Below are 22747 nucleotides of genomic sequence, written 5' to 3' on the forward strand. Positions count from 1 at the left end.
ATTACTCTTTGTTGCATTACTAATATAACCTAGGAATAACCGGCAGGTATAGGGTCAGGTGCTGAAGGGACATTGTGAGAAGTGACCCAGAAGGCAAGAGGTGAGTCCTCTGTCACGCCCGCATAAGGGCCACTTGAGGACTCCTTGGTCAAGCGGTAACGCCAGTGCCTGGGAAGGCACCTGTTACTTAGCGGACTGCGAAAGGGAGTCTCCCTTTCCTTGGAGGAGTCAGGGAACACTCTGCTCCGCCAGCTTCTTGTGGGAGGCTGGATATTATCCAGGCCTGCCTGCAGTCATCTGGAGGCCTAAGCCCCTCCCTTTGGTGCTGTGCTCCAGTGGTCATGCTCCTTGTCCACTTTCAGGTTCCTCCTGTACTCTCGGTTCCTCTTTGAAGTTCTTAGTAGATAGCGGTAGAAGAAATAGTGAAAATCTTAGTCTTTGATCTTTCTTATAAGTGCATAGAAGAAAATGCTGACGTATGCTGCCTTCCCTCTCTGCTTTGGCTATCTAAAAGGGAAGGGCCCCCTGTCCCATGATCACGTGATTTGCTTGACCTTACCAATCACTTGGACAACTCACCCTCCTTACCCTGCCCCTTGTCTTGTATTCAATAAATACCAGCGCGCCTAGCCATTAGGGGCCGCTACCGGTCTCCGCGTCTTGGTGGCAGTGGTTCCCGGGCCCAGCTGTTTTCCCTTTATCTCTTTGTCTTTTGTCTTTATTTCTTACAACCTCTCGTCTCCGCACACGGGGAGAACACCCACTAAGCCCCGTAGGGCTGGACCCTACAAGGAGTTCGAGACCAGCTTGACCGACATGGTGAAACCCCGTCTCTACTAAAAATACTAAATTTAGCCGGGCGTGGTGGCACACACCTGTAATCCCAGCTACTCAGGAGGCTGAGGCAGGAGAATCACTTGATCTGGGGGAAGGGGGTGTGCCAAGGTTGCAGTGAGCTGAGATCCTGCCACTGCACTCCAGCCTGGGCGACAGAGCAAGACTCCATCTCAAAAAAAAAAAAAAAAAAAGGGATCACTCACGCATGTTCCTGGAGGATGACTTGAGTATTGCAAAAGTTCAGGGAGAGATAATGAACTAAAGCAGTGGCTGTTGTGGTTGAAAGAAGGGGGTGGCATCTAAAGATGCAGTTTGATGTCAACCTGGAAAATTCATATGAATGTGCGGATTAAAGGAAAAGGGAGGCATTGAGAGTGAGTCTAAGGCTTCTGGCTAATGATGACGATGATGACATCAAAGAGATGATGGTGACATGAAAAGGAGCAGATTCAGAGGAAGGTGAGTTCGGTTTGGAACATGTTTGAGGCATCTGAGGTCAACTGGACACATGCTCCTGCAGCTGAGCAGAATGGTCTGGACTGGGGATACGGATTTAAGAATTGTGGAATCTGCAGGCATGGATGACATGTCTTAGAAAGAGCAAGGAAGGAACCAAGGGCTGAGTCCTGGGATAGAGCAGCATTTAAGAGGCTTGGGGAGGAAGACTCGGAAGGGTGGCCAAGAAAGTACAGGGAGCCAAGATAGCAGGGTCACAAAAGCCAAGAGGAGTTGAGTTTCAAGAAGGAAGGAGTGAAGAAGTGTCATATGTCATGGAGAGGTGAAGCAAAACAAGGACTGTTGTCCAGAAGAAACGTCCACTGTATTTGGTAACTAATGCCATTTGGAAAAGCAGTTTTGAGCAGAACAAGTGGCAGATCAAGGTGGGCTAAGGAATGAATGGGGGGTGAGGATGTGGGGATGGGAAGCTTGGGATGGTTTCTGGATATCTGACTTTAAGAAAACAAGTAAGATAGAGAAACACACAGTAAAGGGAGGGACTCTTATGGGAGGGACCTTACAAGGAGATGAGACCACTGAGACAGGCATTAATAAAGAAGATGCACCGAGGGGGGCGGATCACTTGGGGCCAGGAGTTTGAGACAAGCCTGGCCAACATGGTGAAAACCCATCTTTATTAAAAATGCAAAAATTAGCCGAGCATGATGGTGTGCACCTGTAGTCCCAGATACTCGGGAGGCTGAGGTAGGAGAATCGCTTGAACCTGAGAGGCAGAGGTTGCAGTGAGCCGAGATTGTGTCACTGCACTCCAGCCTGGGCAACAGAGCAAGACTCTTGTTTAGAAAAAAAAAAAAGATCCAAACTCCCCAAGTCTCCATCAGTTTATCAGTTTTAGATATGTTATATATTTATATATCGAGATTCTATATCAGTATCTCAAGAATGAACTATCTAGAAGGGATTCACTTTAGCCCAGAGAAAGGAGATTTATCACTTGTCAGAAGGGAGAAGCAAAAGATAAGTGCAGACACAGATAGGTAATTGTGTAGGTGCACGTGGGCAGGGGGCAAGATAAAGGATTTCAGGCTCAAGTGCCTTAGATGACAAAGTTGTTGCCTGATAGAGGAGGGTGGAAAGGGTGTAGACCCTTGCTCTGGGAGACAGGAGAGGAAAGTGAGCAGCACCAAAGGTCCTGGCAGGTTTGTAGGCTCTTCAGTTTTACCTGCCCCAGTTTTTTGAGTGTGCAGTTTTCTCCATCTGAGAAGCTTTGAGATATGAGCAGAAAAGAGAGGTGGAGTATGCTTTAAAATGGGGGTTGGAAGGATGATTGTAGTGGATGCTCCTGGGACACGAATATTGATCTGTTGGCTGTGGAGAGTTGATGAAACACTGGAGTGGGAAGGAATTGATGCCAGGACTGAGACTGTTCTGGGTAAAAAATGAAAGAACAAGACACTGCTTTTGGTAAAAATTACAAACAGTGTAGATATCCACCAGTCGTAGACTGGTTGAGTGAACTGTAGGATAAATATGTGAAAAATTATATTTTAATGAGGTCAATTGATACATATTGACATACAAAGATCTCCAGGATATATTGTCAAGTGGGAAAAAAACCAAGCCTTATGTAAATCTATAGAAAAACATCTGGAAGGATATATTCCATCAAGTTCCATTTCATCCAAAGAAGGCAGTGAGATTGGGAAGGGATAAAGAATATTTACAACAACATAGAGTTATCATTGAATTTATTTTATTTTAAAGATATCTATGTACACCAAGTAAATACACACAGGGGGCTGTGCAGTTTGGTTTGTCTTCCACGCTGGCATGCAACATTTTGGCAGATGTGAGTGGGCAGGCCAGGTGCCCCTTGCAGTGACCCTGGCTCTGAAAGGGATGCGGTGAAGGTGGGGAGCAGGAGGAGGAGGATGTAGTGTGAAGCTTCTGGTGAAGGGTTTGCGTGTGTGTTGTTTCTTTTTTATGTAAGTGAATTATACTTCCCTTACATCTTGCTAAAGAGAAGGCTGCTCCCTCTGTGTCATCTCTCTCCTCATCTGCGCTACACCCTCACATTTCCTTATGTGTTTTTAAAAGAACCATGTGGTGGCAACATTACATAAAACCCCCTGGATTCTTAAGTGCCCTGCTGGCAGCAAATATTAGCCTAAGTCCACAGGCCCACAGGAACCTTCCTTCCACCCAGTGCGTCTGGAGACAGCATGGCTTGTCTACCCCACCGTTGCCCTCTTTCCCATTAGTTGCAGCTTTAGTGCAGAGGAGCCAGATTGGACCCCCTTCCTCAGAACAATGGTTTTCAAATACTCCACAGAATCCTCAGGGTCTCTTAGGACTGTTCAAGGGCTCATTCGCTGAGGAGCCTTTGAACAGTCAATCCTAAGAGACGCTGAGACTTCTTCCACCAAAAAAAAAAAAAAAAAAAAAAATGCAGACTGCCCAGGTCCGCATTACTTTATTTTTTATATTGGGGTTCTATGTAAGATTTGTTTTGAAAAACATTTAAAAATCACCGCTTTGGATTTATTCCACACTCCACTGGTATTTTTCCCCCTGCAGTTCTCCCTAACTGCTAAAAGGAGCTCAGCAGGTAAAGGGAGCAGGGCCTCTTTCCCTTGAAGGAGTCATGGGCCAGCGCAGCCTGCGCTTACCAGCTGTCATTCCCACTCAGCTTCCTTTCCTGACTTAGAAGTTGGGTGATAGGCTGCCCTGCCGCTGGAGAATCTTGGTCTTCCTCCTAGAAAAGACTGGATATCAGGACACCAGACTTTCTCTCCTGGTTTGGACTGGCTAGTGACCTCCATCCCTGCAGTTACCTAGAAAACCACCTTAGCACCATGTGGAAGGAAAGGACCATCTGAAACTAAAACAACAGTCCTCTTCAGTATGGCGGGTGCTGCATATGGGCTGAGAATAGCTGGGAGAAGACCCCTCAGCGTTAAGCCTTAGAGCTCCCCACCTCTTGAAAATCCACCCTGCCCCTTTCTTTAAAGTGCACTTAATACCAGATGGGGACATTAGAGAAGAACTCCTTGTGGAGAAAAAAAAAATGTAAATTGGGGAAAAGTCAGGCTCCAGCTTGAATGGAAGGCAACTAGAGAGAGAGATTTTGCCAATGAGCTGGAAGTCCCTAAACCAAGGGGTGGAGATGGGAGGAGCGTGCCGCCCAGTATGGAATGAGAAAGAAATCCAGCTCATCGCTTCAACTTGAGGGCACTGTGACAAAAAAAAAAAAAAGGCTCAGAAATTTCCCAGCCTATTCACCCCAAACCCAAGGAATCGATCATTTTGACTACACCTGCCTGTAACCATCTCCATGGACAGATGAGCAGCCATTGACAGGCTGCTGGGAGCAGTCTGCCTCCTCCATTTTTCAAAATATTTTAAATCAACTCTGGGTTCTGGTCACGAGCTCTGGGGCAGGGAATATCAAAAGGAGCTTGAAGAAAAAGGGAAATGGTCCCTTGAGCAACCCATTTCTCAGTCCAGGGGAAAACAGGAAGAGGGAGGCAAAAGGCAGACTTTGTAGGGCAGAGGTAACACCTGAATCCTTTGATTAAGGTGAGGGGTGTATGAAGAAAATTCTATGTCTCAATTAGCAGCCCTTCCATTTTACCTTCCCCTGTGCTATATGTGAAAGAGGAGGGAGGAAGAGTCTATTTCTCTGTCTTATGATGCTAAGACATTCTTCTGCTTAAGGCTTTGTGTGTGTGCATGCGTGTGTGCATGTTTGCGTGCGTGTGTGTGTGTGTGTGTGTGTGTGTGTGTGTGAAGGGTCACAACCCTCTAGCTCCCGTTTTTCCTTTTGTCATCTCTGTGACCTCTACTCAGTGACTAACACCACTCAGTGTGAGACGAGTAGATGAGAAAGAAGAAACATTCACCCTCCTCCCTATTGCCCCAAATAAGGAAGGTAGACTATGCTTTGAAATTGCTAAATACATCAGTAGATACTTGAGAATAAGACAGAAGAGAGACATAGCAGCAGCTTTTGATATATAGATACAGAGTACAAACAGATACAGAGTAAGTAAGAGAAGACATCAAACATAGTACAGTCCAACAACGGGTTGGGGAGGGAGTTAGTATCAGAGACCACAGGTTTGCAGCATGCTGAGAGAAGAGGCCTCAGTCCCTCTTAGAAACTGGGAAAGAAAGAGAAAGAGGGTGTGAGGGCCCAGCTTGTAGCTCAGTCACAGAACAGGAACAGGTGGCATCTGCACACACTTTGGTTTACTGTCCTGTTCCTTTAATACCAACAAGCAGACCCCCCTACCACCGCCCCCCGTGACCCAGGCTTGCACCTCCACCCCTAGGCCTCCCCAACTCCTCTTCCGCATTCCTACTTCTCTGCTTCTCAGGCTTTTCTGCCTGTGTGTGCCCAGTTTACTATTCTGGGAAACCCCTGGAGAGGGCTCAGCTTAGATGCAGCCCAGTAAGAGACTGGCCATGTTCTCTGTGCCATTTCTGGGCCCTAAAGCAACCTTGGTGAGAAACCCAGTGACACACAAGAACCAAGAAGGTTCCTGTGCTGCTAGAGGAGAGCACCTGGGGACAGAGGAGGAAAAAGAAGGGCTTTTCCACCTCCACTGAGCAAGATGGGAGGGGAGCACTGACTGATTTCGTGGGGCGTTTCCTAAAGCTTACTGGTGGCATATACAGATGGGAGGAGGATGGGACACAGGTGCAGGCGTGAGGCAAACATCGCCTTAACCGGAGATGTCTTAGTTCCAAAAACACCTATCCATCCAAAATTATTTCAGGGTGGAGGAAGAGGTGGGGTTGAGATGGCCCCCTAGGGTCTCCTGATAGATCTGCGGTCTACCACCCCGTGTGGCTCTAATCTACAGCGGCCAAGCTCACTTCTTTGGACGTGTGACAGTGACCCCTAGTGGCAGAAAGACAGTACTGTGGTTACCACTGTAGCCTAAGGGAAAGCAAAAGGGGGCACGGGAGGTCAGTGTCCAGATTACACGGGGCAGCACAGGCGTAGCCCCCAGCAGGGGAAAGCAGGAGTTGAGGGGTAACTACATAGTAAAAGTTTTGAGGTGATAAAAAAAAAGAAGCAGCAGCAGGAAAACCAAAGCGGCTGTCAGCAAGAAGGGAAACAACCTGAGGCTGGTCCGAGGAAGCAGCCTGACGCTACCTGAAAGTGCAGGTACGCAGCCGTTGAGTGTGGGAGATTAGCTGGCTGCTGTCTCTTGGTGGAGAGGGAAAAGCTTGGCCTGGTCCTCAGCCTCATAGCCACACGGCAGGTCACTCCTGGAGGAAGAGACCCACCATAATCAGCTCCATAGAAATTAAAGTATTCCTGTCATCATGGTTACTCTGCTCTGAGAGCATCCCTGTGAGATCACAAAGGGCAGGGACTATTTGTGTTTTACAGGAATACAGGGAAACTCAAGGCCAGAGGGATGTAAATGACTTGTCCAATGTCACAACGCTTCCAAAGGTAGGAGAGAAACCCAGTCGTCAGATGCCCACGTTGTTTTCGTCCAGACCTTATCACTGGAATAGGGAGAAGCCACAGATGGGATTGGAGGAGGGGAGATATTCTGCACTGAGGCAGGGGAATGACTGGATCTCCTGGACAACACAGTGATGAAAAGAATGAGTCTCACTCCCTCCTCCTTCCCCCAAGGCTCCAGGAACCTCCAAGTGGGGCACAAGGGAAATTTAATCATTTCTTCTGGTCCCACCCAGAGAACCCGGGGGTAGTGAGGACTGTTGTACCTATTGTCATTGATATCTGTGGCATTTCCTGAAGAGATCATCATTGAGAACACAGGATTAGAAGAAGAAAAAAGGAGATTGGGTGTTAGAAACAGTTTGCGCAAACCCTCTCCCACCTTAATCCCTTAGAGAAAAAGATAAGCTGTGACGCTTTCTCCTTAGTTATGCCAAGCTACATCATTATTTTGTTTGAGAAAAAGTCTCCCCAGCCCATCACCAAGGAGAGGAAAAGGGGACTGGAAGGTAAGGGCTGGGATTGGCATGGTAATAGGAGGAATCCACTCTGAGGCAGCCTGAGACCTAAAGGGCTGGGCAGTGCTCAGGCTGTAGGTACAGGGTCACCTTTTTTTCATATGTGTTATTATTATTATTTTAGAGATGGGGCTTTACTATGTTGCCCCAGGCTGAGTGCAGTGGCTGTTCACAGGTGTGTTCACAGTGCACTTCAGCCTTAAGCTCCCGAGCTCAAGCAATCCTCCTATCTCAACCTCCCGAGTAGCTAGGACTACAGGTGCATGCCACCACACCTGGCTATATGTATTTTTTTTTTTTTATTTGAAGCCTTGGCACACCAGAAAGCTTCAGTCAGTGTTTTTTGTAGACTAAGGTCACTTACTTTTATGCCTCTCAACTTGCCCTGAGGACCCCAAAGGCGGGATTACCCTTCTTTTTCACTCACCATTGTCCATGTTGGCCTTCTGGTAGGAAGCCAAGGGGCCGCCAGAAGATGTGGCTCCACTGCTGGTACAGGAGTTGGCAAAGCTGGATGGAGCAGAGGAAAGAGGCAGCCTCTGATGCCCACCCTCCACTAGTCTGAGGACCACTAATCCACACTCATCCTCAGCGATAGAGCTGCTCAGCCCTCCCCATCCCCAGAGAGCAGAGGACAACAAACACGGCCACAGGCTGGGAGGGCAGACACCTACCTTCTAATCATAGGCAGGAAGTTGAGAAACAGTTTAGAAAAATAATTAAGCCATAACCAATAACTGACCCCACCCTATGCCTTCTAGGGTCCAGTGAGCCTTGGGTAGGACTCCAATCCACACGTGTGGTCACTCACTACATATCTGAGGTGGAGCTGGGTGTGGCCTGCAGGTAGAGATTCTGGTAGTTCTGGAAGAGGCTGTTGGTGTAACTGATGCACTCAGGGCTCCGGGTGCCATAGGGGTTGGTGGGTGAGGATGCTGGGTAGTGGCCAGGCCGGACGGGTTTGGCTGCAATAAAGAAAGAAAACAACCATGAGGAGGCTATGACCCTGCATTTGCCCTGGTCCCTGAGGTCATTTAGCTGGGGTTGAACTGAGTTGCTTGTAACATAATCACTTTTTTACTTTTTGGGGGGAAGTGGGACGAGGCTACGGGTAGGTAAGAAGCAATAATCTAGTTGCTTGGCAATTAGCAATTTGCGAAATTTGCTTCAGGAGATACTCCCACCTTGCCTGCTAACACCTACTCACCAATCTGGGCAGAATGGCCCCGTTTGCCCGAGCTCTGGTAGCGAACAGCCTCCTTGATGCGGTCCACCTCCTGCTGGTACCGGCGCTTGTCCTTCATGGCACCCTCCTTGGCCTCCTTCAGTGCACCCTCCAGGGCCTTAACTCTCTCAGCCGTAGCCCTAAGTCGTTTTTCCAATTTAGGAAGCTCACAACGCAGATCTGCATTGTCACGTACCAGCTATGGGGCAAGCCAAAGGGAAGAAGTGGAAAGGAAGGCAAGTGACCCAAGACAGTCACCCAAAAGAGTGTAGGGGACAGGGGTGAGGAGAGAGAATAAAGAAAAATCAGGGGTCAGAGAAGATGGAGACCATGTCATTTCCTCAAAAGGCCTCATTGCCTTTATGTAATGGACTGTTCTGTCCAGCTCATTCCTTCTCCCAGAGCGAAGGGTGGGTGGTCAGGCATTTAAAAGTTATATAATTTTCTAGGCAGTAAAACCTGCCATCTCCACTGCAGCCCAGAACTCTTGTGACAGCGCCCTGTCCCGTCCCCATCTGGTTTCCCCCACATCTCCCAGCATGTGCCAGATCAATAGCCCCAGGGCGGCCATGGGGATGAGGGACCCACTTCCCCAGAGAGGGCTTTGTGGACACGCAAAGGGTGGGGCAGCAAGGGCACAGTAGCAGTTTGGTGGCTGTGGCATTGAGGAGAATCTGTGCGTGGCAGGTGCGGTGCAGTGCAGAGCAGGAGCAGAAGCTGGAATTCAGGAGCCCCCAACATACACATATAGACAGGCAGAGCCCGCCCCGTAGGAAGGAAAGAAAATGTTTGAGGTCTCACAAACATTTGCACTCATTACCTTCACATTCAAGGACTTCCTGGGTTATCCCTCCCCCAGTGAAATTAAGCTAGAGCGTGGTAGCAACCACCCTGCAGCCAGAAAAGACTTCCTGATCCTTTTACAGGTTCCACACAATGACTGGGGGCACTACAGGTTGCAAAAGGAGCAGAGCCTTGGAAGACAGCGGGTAAATCAGCATAGCGGGCAACACCGGGGGCTCAGGGGGACAAGCTAGAAACCCTTCCATGCAGTTTCCATTTGGACAATTTATGGAGTATAAGCGATGTTTTGCTGTGACAATACTTTAGCTTAATTGATAATAGGGCTATAGTCCTGGCTGTTAAGATTCTGTTAACTGAAAAGTTTTTATCTCCTTTTCCTTTTTACTCTTGTGTCTGCTGAGGTAGGAAATTGTAGAGTCCTCTATTTATCCTATAGGTGAGTCATTTTTGTTTTTTGGGACTTTGAACAGAGGCAGAGGCTTCAATGAAGATAAAGGAAACTGTGTGATTGTGTTTTTTCACGGAAATTTTTTTGGGGGCTTGCTCCATAGAGCAGGGCTTTCCCATAGGCAGAGAGGCCCAGAGTAGCACACACGTGTGTGTGTGTGTTTTAAGCAACATAATATGGATTTGGACAGAGAGGGAAAGTGAATGCAGGAATGAAAATCGAATGGCAGAACTGATTTCAAATGTTTCCTATCTGCCTTTCAACTTTTCTATAATTTTGTTACTCAGTTTCATAATAAACAAAGGAAATAAAATCGTAGCAAAGCCCTCTGCAGGCCTAAATAAAATAAACTCTGTACATTATCACTGGGCACAGGTTTGGGATTCATTAAGAAAAAAAAAAGTACTGAATATTTACTATATAGGCTGGGCATTATACTAGGAGGAAAAGAAGTTTAAGTGCTAGGCTAGTGAGAATGTAAATTTAAATGGAATCTTAAGGTAGATTTGAAAGGAACGGAATGAAGTATAGGTTAGGGTTTATTTTATGAATTAGTTGAAAGGACCAGTTGACAGCCTGCTGAGCCTGTCTTCAAGGCTCAGATATTTAGTGCTAGCGAGAGTGCCCCTACCCAGCACGCACCAAACATTTCCTGTCCTGACTCCTTTGGACTGCCCTTCTGCCTCCCCACCCCATACCTCTGAAACCCAGTCATCCACCTAAGGAACCGCAGCAGCAAGGAGGGGGACAGAGAGGCAGCAACTTAATACACAGGAGTTTTGACTGGGGCCCCAACCAGGGGCTGGTTGGGCCATCTTAGGGACATCATTTTTTTTTAATTGAAACAGGGTCTCACTCTGTCACCTAGGATGGAGTGCAGTGGCATGATCACAGCTCGCTGCAGCCTCTACTTCCTGGGCTCAATCGCCCTACCTCAGCCTCCCAAGTAGCTGGGACTATGGGTGTGCGCCACCACATCCGGCTAATTTTTGTATTTTTTGTAGAGATGGGGTTTCGCCATGTTGCCCAGGCTGGTCTTGAACTCCTGTGCTCAAGTGATCCGCCTGCCTTGGCTTCCTGAAGTGCTGGCACTACAGGCATGCGCCACTGTGCCTAGCCAGGGACATCATTTAATGTCCCTGCATGCCTGCCCCAGACCTAGACAGATGGAGTTCTCTCCACGAGAGAAGCCCAACTCCCTTGCTTCTTCTCATCTCCCTGCCTTGCATCTCTGGGTAACGTCTGACCAGTCTCTCTCCTGTATAGTTACAGCCCATGCCTCTGTTAGTTTCAACCTCTCCCTCCAAGGTAGACCTGGGGAATTCCACTTTGAGCAGAGGTGGGTTAGAAACTTCGAGAAGGGAATACAGGCATGAAACAAAGAACAAGGTACAAGTGGACCAAATACTGTATAAAGAAGGGATTAGTAGGGAAAGTAAAAGCGAACAGTAAGGAAAACATGCAACTAGATTTTCCTGAATCCAAGGGGCCTCTGAGGATTTGGTATGCTAGGTACCTGGCCTCAAAACTTCTCTTCACTCCTTCAGCAGACTCTTACCTGTTTGTGAACCTTTGTAAGCTGTTCCAGGTTGTTCTCAAGAAAGGAAATCTTCTGCTTTTGGGAGTGAATCCCCCCACTGTCTTCGGGCTCCATTTCTGCACTCTGAGAACAGAGAGAAGGAAAGACGTGGCTGTCCTGAGGCCAAACAGGTCCCACCAAGACCAGGCCAAGCCAGCCCCATGGGGGCAACAGGGGCAGGAGAAACCTAAGGATGGGAGGAGGATGTGGGGGCTGATAAGACCCCAAGGACAGCACTCACTTTCTTGACTCGAGTCGTGACGTCTTGAACGAACAGCTTGCGAAGGTTGTGGAGGGTCTGGAGTTCCCGGGCCTGGAAAGAATGATGAAAAATTGGGAATAGCCAGATACCAGGTCTGTCCTATTACTCCAGAATTATAGGAACCTCCAGTCTCTATCATCAAGTGAGTCACTTATCTTTTAGGAAAAAATGTATCTTGATTATGCTACAGAATGGCTGCAAAAGGGCAGGAGGAATAGGGTTAGGAAGAAATGAACCCTCCCCACTCCCCAGTCCTGTGAATTTGGTACGGAAGGGAACCACTCACAACTGTCTCCTCCAGACCCTTGAGGTCCTGCTTGGACTGCTCATGTCGCTCGTACAGAAATCTGTAGCAAGAGAAATAAGGGAAATGGAAAGATCCCTCAGGACTCTCCTTCCTCCTGCCTCTTCCTCTATTACTTTTATCTCCATTTAAGTATTACTATTATTGTTATTTTTTGAAACAGGGTCTCATTCTGTTACCTAGGCTAGATAGAGTACAGTGGCACAATCAGGGCTCACTGCAGCCTCAACCTCCTGGGCTTAAGGGATCCTTCCCACCTCAGCCTCCCAAGCATCTGGGACCACAGACGTATGCCACCAGGCCCAGCTAATTTTTGTATTTTTAGTAGAGACAGGGTTTTGCCATGTTGCCCAGGCTGGTCTTGAACTACTGAGCTCAAGCAGTCCACTTGCTTTGGCCTCCCAAAGTGCTGAGCTTATAGGTGTGAGCCATCGCACCCAGCCTATTATTATTTATTACACAAGTTACTCATGTTTACCGTGCAAAAATTAGAAAAGAATTTTAAAGAGAGACATAAGGCAAGTTTTTATAAAAAGCCTATGATTCTACTATTTACAGATCAAACCAACATTAACCTCCTGGTGTCCACCTTTCCAGACTCTTTTTTCTATGCCTACATATCCGTGTATACATTTTTATGGGATCATACCATGCATATGGTTTTGTAACCTGTTTTTACACTGAATAGAACATCGTAAACCTCCTTCCATACTGGTGAATACTTAACGGCAGTCATTGCTGAGAATGTCCTTTTGGTCCCGTCCCTACCCCATCATATTTTTCCCATGAGTCACCCTATCATGTCTGCACGTGTGTCCTGCCTCTGCAAGCGCGTCTGAGTTCGCAGTTCTGAGCCTACAAGGCTGTGGGCTTACAGGCAAATCCATGCCACTCACGTCAGCTCCTGCAGCTTGGTGCTCTTCTCATGTTCTTCACTCTTCAGCTTCTCATAGTCAGCCTGAAGCTTCTCTAGCTCTAACTGGAGCTTCTGATTTAGGCTACAGAGCATCAGAAGGTAATAGAGATGGGGGAGAAAGATGTTAATGAGGAGGAAGGGAAGGCCAGCTCTTCAAACTTCTTCCTTTTTGAACGAGTGAGTCCAGTTAGAATTGATGTGTCCACCTTCAGATACCAGAGGCAGACTCAGGCCACTGTTTCCATGACAGAGCCAGGAACCCTGACTTCTCTAATCCTAGGACCCTCAAGGATAGGGACTAGTCCTTATTCCATGTATCTCCTGAGGTGGGGCTACAAAGTTGTGGCATTGTTGAGGGAATGACACACAGATGTTAAAGATCAGATCCAGAGGGGACATGTGAGTACAGCAAGGTGACAGGACCCGGGAGGGGCTGGAGTCGCCCTTGGGAACCCTTACTCTTTGAGCTCATCAATGGTCTTCTGCTTCTCGTTGATCTCGTCCCGGAGCCGGGCCAGCTGCCGGTGATGGGCCTCCCGGTGACTCTCCATCTGCAGCTCCAGAGCCTTCTGCAAACAAGCCCACCTCAAGCTCAAAGGCCAGACTCCCAGCAATAAGCTCTGTGAGGGCCAGCACAGCTTTCACCACACCAGGCCCCAATTGTCCCTGACACCTTCCCCACTCACCTTCACGTCATCTGCATCCTGGGTGTCGGGCTCCTTGTCCTTCAGGGCCACTTCATGCACAGTTTCTAAGGGAAAGAGGGGAAGACAGCTGACATCAAACCCACCTCTTTCAGAAAGAACTTCACGTTGTGACCAGAACTCTGGGCAGGGCTGGGAATGGACCCACAGGGATGTTCTTCTGTGTTAGGACTGTCCAATTTGATATAGCAGGAACAGAGAACAAGGGTGTATGGTTCATGTAAAATGAGCTACATGCAAAATCTTGGCTAACATATGAGTTGGCATCCGTGATTTCAAGCTAATGCTTTGAGTGAGTGATTATTGGGGTGATTTATTTTGATGTTTCTGACTTTTCTGCCCTGGACGGTGGGATGGAGTTATAAGAAGGCCTCACCCTGGGCCTGGAGCTTGGCCAGCTCGTCACTCAAGGAGTCATAGGACTCTTCCAGGTGCCGCTTCTTTAGCTCCACGCTCTGCATGTATTCTGTAAGCGAGCGGATCTTGGCCTCATGCTGATGGAAGAAAGTTGGTGAGAGAAAGAAGATGGAGCAAAGGACACAAACCCAGGCCGCACAAATCTCCAACTCCAGCTCTCCTCCCAGCCCTCCCTCCTGCTACACTTCCCATGAGGGTGCAGGGTTGGGGGCCATTCCTATGGGGCTCTTCCTTTAGCTCCCATGGCTCAGGGGGCAGTACCCACCCTGAGCTTTTACTTTTTTGGCCCTGATCTGCACCCCTGCCACCCCAGCTCTTCTGTCCTTGATTTCACTTGACCCCAGAACTTTGACATAAAGGTGGGTGTTAGGAATTTTAGCCATAACCCCAGAGTAGCCTTCTTTCTCCCATGGCATCTGAAGGTTCTCAAACTTAGGCACTCACCTGAGAGATGAGGAGCTGGCAGGATGAGAGCTCCCGCCCAGTCACTTCCATCTTGCGGTGACATTCCACCTGGAGGTTCTCCAGCTGCCGGCACCGCTTGACCACAGACTTGACTTCTGATTTGATTTTGCTGATGTAGAGTCGGGCCACAGTGAACTCCTCCTCGATGGCCCCACTGATCTCCACTGGCTAAGGTGAGTAAAGGAGGAAGAGATGCTTCTTGGCTGCTGGGAAGCTTTATCCATTTCCTCCCACCTTCTACGTACCCACACACATCCACATACGCAGGGACTCAAATGGGATGGGTATTTTCCAAACGACCTTTAGCAGCTCCCTATCACCAGCATTTCACATTAAATTCCTCCGCCTGCATTTAAAAATCCAATTCTGGCCGGGCGCAGTAGCTCACGCCTGTAATCCCAGCACTTTGGGAGGCCATGGTAGGTGGATCACCTGAGGTCAGGAGTTCAAGACCAGCCTGACCAACATGGTGGTGAAACCCTGTCTCTACTAAAAATACAAAATTAGCTAAGCATCATGGCACATGCCTGTAATCCCAGCTACTCAAGAGGCTGAGGCAGGAGAATCGCTTGAACCCAGGAGGCGGAGGTTGCAGTGAACCGAGATCACACCACTGCACTCCAGCCTGGGCGACAGAGTGAGACTCCATCTCAAAAAAAAAAAATCCAATTCTGGGCCGGGCTTGGTGGCTCACTCCTGTAATCCCAGCACTTTGGGAGGCCAAGGTGGGTGGACTACAAGGTCAGGAGTTCAAGACCAGCCTGGCCAATATGGTGAAACCCTCTCTCTACTAAAAATGCAAAAAATTAGCCGGGAGTGGTGGCGTGTGCCTGTAGTCCCAGCTACTCGGGAGGCTGAAGCAGAAGAATTGCTTGAACCCAGGAGGCGGTGGTTGCAGTGAGCCGAGATCACACCACTGCACTCCAGCCTGGCCAACAGAGCAAGACTCCATCTCAAAAAAAAAAAAAAAATCGAATTCTGACAGTCCCCCACTTACAAATAAATCTTATAAAGCAACATAATTTTCTTTTGATCTGCTTGATCACCCAGATTATTCTCACATCCACAGATTTGCATATTTCATCCTGAACTCCATGCCTATGCCCCACCTCTAACTCCTACTGCAAGCACTGCTCTGTTGCTGCTTTTTTTTTTTTTGAGATGGAATCTCGCTCTGTTGCCCAGGCTGGAGTGCAGTGCGGCATCTCTGCTCACTGCAAGCTCCGCCTCCCGGGTTCACGCCATTCTCCTGCCTCAGCCTCCCAAGTAGCTGGGACTACAGGCGCCTGCCACCATGCCTGGCTAATTTTTTGTATTTTTTTAGTAGAGACGGGGTTTCACTGTGTTAGCCAGGATGGTCTCGCTCTCCTGACCTCGCCTCGGCCTCCCCAATTTTTTTTTTTTTGAGACGTAGTTTTGCTCTTGTTGTCCAGGCTGGAGTGCAATGGTGCAATCTCAGCTTACTGCAACCTCCGCCTCCGGGTTCAAGCGATTCCCCTGCCTCAGCCTCCCGAGTAGCTGGGATTATAGGCATGAGCCACCACACCTGGCTAATTTTATATTTTTAGTAGACACGGGGTTTCTCCATGTTGATCAGGCTGGTCTCAAACTCCGGACCCCAGGTGATCCACCTGCCTTGGCCTCCCAAAGTGCTGGGATTACAGGTGTGAGCCACCGTGTACAGCCTCTTTTTTTTTTTTTTTAAGACAAGGTCTGGCTCTGTCGCCCAGGCTGGAGTGCAGTAGCTCAATCATGGCTCACTGCAGCTTCAACCTCCCATACTCAGGTGATTCTCCCACCTCAGCCTCTCAAGTAGCTGGTACTATAGGCGTGTGCCACCACGCCCAGCTAATCGTTTGTATTTTTTGTAGAGATAGGGTTTCACTATGTCACCCAGGCTGGTCGTGAACTCCTGGGCTCAAGCGATCCGCCTGTCTCAGCCTCCCAAAATGTTGGGATTACAGGCATGAACCACCATGCCTGGCCTCCATTGCTTCTTTATTCAGCACCATTTAGAATTTTTGTTTTTTGTTTTTTTTTTAAGGCAGAGTTTCACTCTATAACCCAGGCTAGAGTGCAGTGGTGTGATCTTGGTTCAGTGCAACCTCCACCTCCCAGGTTGAAGCGATTCTCCTGCCTCAGTCTCCTGAGTAGCTGGAATTACAGGTGCACATCACCACGCCTGGCTAATTTTTGTACTTTTAGTAGAGACAGGGTTTCGCCATGTTGGTGAGGTCAGGTCTCGAACTCCTGACCTCACGTGATCCGCCTGCCTCGGCCTCCCAAAGTGCTGGGATTACAGCGGTGAGCCACTGCGCCCAACCTAGAATATATCTTTTCAATTGGGTCTATACAGGCCTCTACCTGTCTTCCTGGGTCTAGTTCAAAGGCATGTTTCCTGGCTCTCTGGCTGCCTTTCTCAGTATCTGTGAAGGCCTGGATGGCTCATCTTGCATCTTCCACTAGTGCCCAGCCTGAACAAGGCTGCTGTCTCTCACCACTCACCAGCTTAATCTCCCCGTTGCCCACAATGACACTGAACTCGCTCAGATCCTTCATCAGCCCGTTCAGCACCTCAGCAATTCGCTTTCGCTGGTGTCCGCTGACCTCCTGTAGCCGCTGCAACTCAGACTCCAGGGACAGCATGGTGGCCTGGGGACAGCCCCTCAGGTCATTCCTGTTGCCATCCTCCTGCTCCCCTGCCCAGCCCAGGCAGAGGCCTCTCCCTTCATGCAAGACCCTGAGGGCTGCTATGAAGAGAACACAGCCCTGCAGAAGAGTCTGGAAGACAGAGGGACTGCGAGGGGAAAGTGCAGTGACAGAGTTGGGGAGGGACTCACAATGCACTGAACAGCAGTGCAGAGGTGCAGCCACCATATAGCCCTGGAAGGATGCAGAGGTCCCCTCGACATGGGAGATGTTCTGTGGTCAGGGAGCTGTTGGGGCATTGGCACACCACTTACCACCTTCTGAGACAGCTCATCCACCAGAAGCTGGTTCTGCTGGCTCTTCTCCTCCACCTCCTGGGACTTCTGGTCATAGTTCACAGCCAGCTCCTCCAGGGCCTGTAGCACTTCCTTCACCTCATCCTTAGCAGCATCGTTCTCTGATTGCAGGTGGCTCAGCTCCCGCTGGACCTTCTCGTTGTCTCCTCGGGTGGACACCAGCAGCTTCAAGGGAGAGGAGTCGCATGTGGGAAAGCTCACTGCCAGTGACCATTTCTACGCCCTTGGGTCTGGGAAGCTGAGCCCCCACCCTACCCAAAATAAAGAGTTAAGAGGAAGGGGGCTTTAGGCTTCATAGAAATAGGGCAACAGAATGGAGAATGAAGAAGCCCCCAGACTTTAAAATTTGTGCTTTAAGAAAAGCCCCAGCCAGGCGCAGTGGCTCACGCCTGTAATCCCAGCACTTTGGGAGGCCTAGGTGGGCAGATTGCCTGAGCTCAGGAGTTCGAGACCAGCCTGGGTAACATGGCAAAACTCCATCTCTACAAAAAATACAAAAATTAGCCATGTGTGGTGGTGCACTTGTAGTCCCAGCTACTTAGGGGGCTGAGGCAGGAGGACTGCTTGACCCTGGAAGATCGAGGCTGCAGTGAGCTGAGATTGCACCACTGCATTCCAGCCTAGGTAACAAATTGAGACTCCATCGCTAAAAAAAAAAAAAAAAAGAAAGAAAGAAAAAAGAAGTGAAGAAAAGCCCCAGTGAGGTTCCCAGACTTCTGCTGTTTGTGGGAGTGATTAATCCCCAAGCAGAAAGCCCCTTCTTCCATCTGATTTTAAAAAGGTCTATTCCATGCCTTCCAGTGATGAACAGAACCCCTTTCCTCTCATGTCCTGCCCTCCCTCCTGTTACCTCTTCCTGGTCCAGCATTTGCTGCTTGAGCTTCTCTATGAGTTGGCTTTGCTGGTTGATTTCATCATCCTGTTGGAGGCAACAGGGAAAGACAGGTAAAGGGAAGCTACTCCTTCCAGTTTGGACGTAAGAAGTTTGGGGGTAGAGGCAGGATCCTGATAAAAATCCAGATAGTATAAACTTTGAGTTAGAAACACCATATCCTACAGGAAGATCGGTTGAGGCCAGGAGTTCAAGGCCAGCCTGGGCAACATAGTGAGACCCTGTCTCTACAAAAAATTTAAAATATTAGCTAGCCTGGTGGTGCATGCCTTTAATCCCAGCTCACTGAAAGGCCAAGGCAGGAGGATCGCTTGAGGCCAGGAGTTTGAGACCAGCCTGGCCAACAAAGTGAGACTCCAACTCTACCAAAAAAAAAAAAAAAAAAATTAGCTGGGCATGGTGGTGTGCACCTGTATAGTCCCAGCTGCTTCGGAGGCTGAGGTTGGGGGGGATCCCTCGAGCCCAGGAGTTTGAGGCTACAGTGAGCTATTACTGCACCACTGCACTTCAGCCTGAGTAACAAGGCAAGACTCTTTCTCTCAAAGCAAAATAATAATAATAAATGAAAATAAAAATACTTTTATGAAGAATTATTAATGAAGTAGGAAATTGTGCATAATATAATGCCGAATGAAAAAAATCAGATGTATAATTACATATACAGGCTGGGCACGGTGGCTCACACCTGTAATCCAAGCACTTCGGGGGGCCGAGGCGGGCGGATCACTGGAGGTCAGCCTAGCCAACATGGTGAAAGCCCGTTTCTACTGAAAATACAAAAATTAGCCAGGTGTGGTGGTGTGCGCCTGTAATCCCACCTACTCTGGAGGCTGAGGTAGGAGAATCACTTGAACCTGAGAGGCAGAGGTTGCAGTGAACCACAATCGTGCCACTGCACTCTAGCCTGGGCGACACAGCAAGACCCTGTCTCAAAAAAAAAAAAAAAATTACATATACAGTATAACTCAATTGCATGGTATATGCACAGAGAAAAGCAAAATATTAAGTGTTATCTCTGAATAGTGGATGATTTTAATGTTCTTCTATACATTTATATTGATTTTTCCACATTTCAAGCATGAGCATTTATCCCTTTTAAAACCAGAAAGAGGCAATATAAGTGATTTTCTTTAATCCTCTACCTCTCATCCCACCTGGCGTGCCTCAGTGCCCTGCCTGGCCGCCCTCACCTTGTCGTCAAGCTGCTTATAGAGACGGCGGATCTCCTCCTCGTATTTCTGCCGCTCCTCGGGCGCGATGCGCACCACAATGGATGAGTTGTCATTCACAGGGGTCTCCTCACAGAGCTCAGCTCCCAGGGCTGCCTCCTCCCCAGCCAGGCGCTCCGTCTCAGGCACATTCTCTCCTGAAAAGGGGCAGGACAAGGTGAGAGATGGGAGAAGAAGAAGCTGCATCCACGAGTTCTTCCTTCTCACTTACCATGCCCCTTGAACTCTCTTGCCAGGTGGACCTTTCTACCTTTTGGGAGTCTGGGAGGTAGGTAGTCCGGCCCCTCCCTTCCCCCATGACTGCTCTACTGCACCTGTCCAGAAACACAGCCCCTCTTCTGGCCTGGCCAGAAACATCACCCAAACAGAGTTGGCTCCCAAACCTCCTCCTCGTCCTCCCACTGCCCCTCACTCCCACCTATCCCTCTCTAACCATTGCGCCACCGGCTCAGCTCAGCCTCCAGCTTCGCGATCGTCTCCTTCTGGGCCTTTGTCTTCTCCTTCTCCTTCTCATATTTCTTCTTCCACTGCTCAGCAGTCAACTCCAGATTTACTGAGGCAGTGTTCTTAATGGTCTTTGCCCTGGGTGAGGAGAAAAGGAACAAAGACATGAGACCGACATTAGACTTGGGTGACCCTGAGGAGAGAGAGCTGCAGAGGCTGGGATGGGAAGCTGGGTACCAGGGATCCCTCTGGGGACCCTGCCACTGACCGCTGCCCAAACATCAGGGTGGACTTGGTCTCTGCATCATTATAACTGGACGGTGAGCAACAGATGAACATAGTTGTCCGGCAGTTTCCCCCGAGAGAGTCCTGAAGAATCCTTGTCATTTTGCTGTCACGATACGGAACATAGCTTTTCTGGGGGAGGAAGGAGACCATGAATCAGAAATAAACAAATAAAATTCAATAGGGAATCAGAAAGGATAGTGGTGCCACCTGGGGATCAAGCAACCCATGAATTGGGGCATGATGATATGGTGGCATTAACAGGTGGGGGAGGAGATGGGGTGGGGCTTGAGGGGTGAGGGGACCTGAGGATCACTCACAGTGCCCTCAGCCAGTGCGGAGATCACATTGCCCAGAGCTGACAGTGACTTGTTGATATTCTTTGCCTCGTCCAGCACGGCTCCCTCTGCTCCAGTCTTGCTGACCTACCAGGGCAGTAAGAGATGAGTGTGTACGAGCAGCTGCACATGGAGAGGGCTGTCACCTCCTCGTTCCAGGGCTCAGTCCACGGAGAAAGGAAGGAACAGGGAAGAAGATGGAGTAAAAGAGATGCTTGGCTGGGACTGGGGAGGGCCCTTCCTCTGTTCCCCTAAACTGTCTTGTCAAACACCACATTGCCCCTAACCCCTGCCACATATTACATGATTCCTTTTTTTTTTGAGATGGAGTTTCGCTTTTGTTGCCCAGGCTGGAGTGTGCAATGGTGCGATCTTGGCTCACCACAACCTCCGCCTCCCAGGTTCAAGCAGTTATCCTGCCTCAGCCTCCGGAGTAGCTGGGATTACAGGCATGTGCCACCACGCCCGGCTAATTTTGCATTTTTTGTAGAGATAGGGTTTCTCTATGTTGGCCAGGCTGGTCTCGAACTCCTGACCTCAGGTGATCCACCCGCCTCAGCCTCTCAAAGTGCTGGGATTACAGGCGTGAGCCACCGTGCCCAGCCATATGATTCCATTTATGTGAAATGTTCAGGATAGGCAAATCCATAGAGACAGAAAGTAGATTAGAAGTTGACAGGGGATGGGGCTAGGGGACATTGGAGAGTGACTGTGAATGGAAGATGACAGTGTTCTAGAATTGGACAGCGTAATGGTTGCACAACCTTGGGAACGTACTACAAACAACTGAATTGCACTTTAAAATGATGAACTTTATGGTATGTCAATTATATCCCAATACAAATCATTTTTTAGTTAAAAAAGAGCCGGCCGGGCACAGTGGCTCATGCCTGTAGTCCCAGCACTTTGGGAGGCTGAGGCAGGTGGATCTCGAGGTCATGAGTTCAAGAGCAGCCTGGCCAACATGGTGAAACCCCGTCTCTACTAAAAATACAAAAATTAGCTGGGCTTGGTGGCGGGAGCCTGTAATCCCAGCTACTAGGGAGGCTGAGGCAGGAGAATCGCTTGAATCTGGGAGGCGGGGGTTGCAGTGAGCTGAGAGCATGCCACTGCACTCCAGCCTGGGTGACAGAGCAAGAATCCATCTCAAAAAAAAAAAAACAAAGAGCCAAGAACCAGCCTGGCCAACATGGTGAAATCCCGTCTCTACTAAAAATATAAAAAATTACCAGGCGTCGTGGTGGGCACCTGTAATCTCAGCTACTTGGGAGGCTGAGGCAGGAGAATCACTTGAACCCAGGAAGTGGAGGTTGCAGTGAACAGAGATTGTGCCACTGCAAGCCAGCCCGGGCGACAGAGTGAGACTCTGTCTCAAAAAAAAAAAAAAAAAAAAAAAAGAGCCAAGGCTTCCACCCACCCCATATCCACAGGACCACAGGACCCCCTACCTTCTCACTCCCTGCCAGGTCCACCAGATACAGCTTCCCACTGAGCTTCTGCTCCGTTTCCATGTTCTCCTGCTTGATGTTGATGAGGAAGATGCTATGGCTCCGAGAGCTGTGTTCATTCATGTCTGCACAAGCAAGGGAGAAACAGGACCTGCCCCACCCTGCAGAACTGAGGTCCTCAGCCCCCGGCTTCCACTGACCCCAGCCCCGCCCACCCAGAGAGAAGGTGCCTCACCAGGACTAGCCCTGCTGCCACATCTCCCAGGCAGCAGGGTCCCACAGACAAGGGGTCCTCCTCCTCTGGGGGGCACAGTGTTTCCTTGCTCACTTTTGAGTCCCTCCACCCCAGAGGACACAGAACACAGGTGGATCCTCAGACTCGAGAGATCCCCTTGTATCCTCACTCACTGGTGACAGCCACATGACGATTTGATTTCCCTTCATCAATCACATCCAGAATCTCCTCCGGGCTGGATACAAAGCGTTCAGTACAACCCTGTGGGGGACAAATGGACAGTGACCCATAAGCTTTGTTTTTTAAGTTTGTATTTATTTATTTATTTTTATTATTATTATTTTCTTTTGAGATGGAGTCTCGCTCTGTTGCCCAGGCTGGAGTGCAGTGTCAAGATCTCAGCTCACTGCAACCTCCACCTCCCAGGTTCAAGCGATTCTCCTGCCTC

At 49.1% G+C, this 22747-nt stretch overlaps 1 protein-coding gene across 4 annotated transcripts in view; it reads right to left on the minus strand.

Moving 5' to 3' along the window:
• Window positions 1-3032: 3032 nt before the first annotated feature.
• Window positions 3033-22747, minus strand: part of KIF5A (kinesin family member 5A) — a 38536-nt gene continuing 18821 nt past the window's right edge. For 2 of the 4 annotated variants that reach the window (XM_055248398.2, XM_055248400.2), the window contains 23 exons: window positions 22473-22560; window positions 22065-22189; window positions 20599-20703; window positions 20262-20410; window positions 19983-20131; window positions 19511-19686; window positions 18279-18347; window positions 17387-17593; window positions 16929-17075; window positions 14403-14591; window positions 13918-14035; window positions 13524-13588; window positions 13297-13406; window positions 12818-12919; window positions 11904-11964; window positions 11597-11668; window positions 11335-11439; window positions 8507-8723; window positions 8111-8264; window positions 7727-7809; window positions 7048-7075; window positions 6461-6576; window positions 3033-5459 (listed from right to left, as the gene is read on the minus strand). In XM_055248398.2, coding sequence (XP_055104373.1) covers window positions 6498-6576; window positions 7048-7075; window positions 7727-7809; window positions 8111-8264; window positions 8507-8723; window positions 11335-11439; window positions 11597-11668; window positions 11904-11964; window positions 12818-12919; window positions 13297-13406; window positions 13524-13588; window positions 13918-14035; window positions 14403-14591; window positions 16929-17075; window positions 17387-17593; window positions 18279-18347; window positions 19511-19686; window positions 19983-20131; window positions 20262-20410; window positions 20599-20703; window positions 22065-22189; window positions 22473-22560 — 2598 coding nt within the window. In that variant the 3' untranslated portion in view covers window positions 3033-5459; window positions 6461-6497. The other 2 variants (XM_055248399.2, XM_063620099.1) reach the window with 2 other exon arrangements.

This window comes from Symphalangus syndactylus, chromosome 17 (genome assembly GCF_028878055.3).
Source record: "Symphalangus syndactylus isolate Jambi chromosome 17, NHGRI_mSymSyn1-v2.1_pri, whole genome shotgun sequence".
Taxonomy (NCBI): Eukaryota; Metazoa; Chordata; class Mammalia; order Primates; family Hylobatidae; genus Symphalangus; species Symphalangus syndactylus.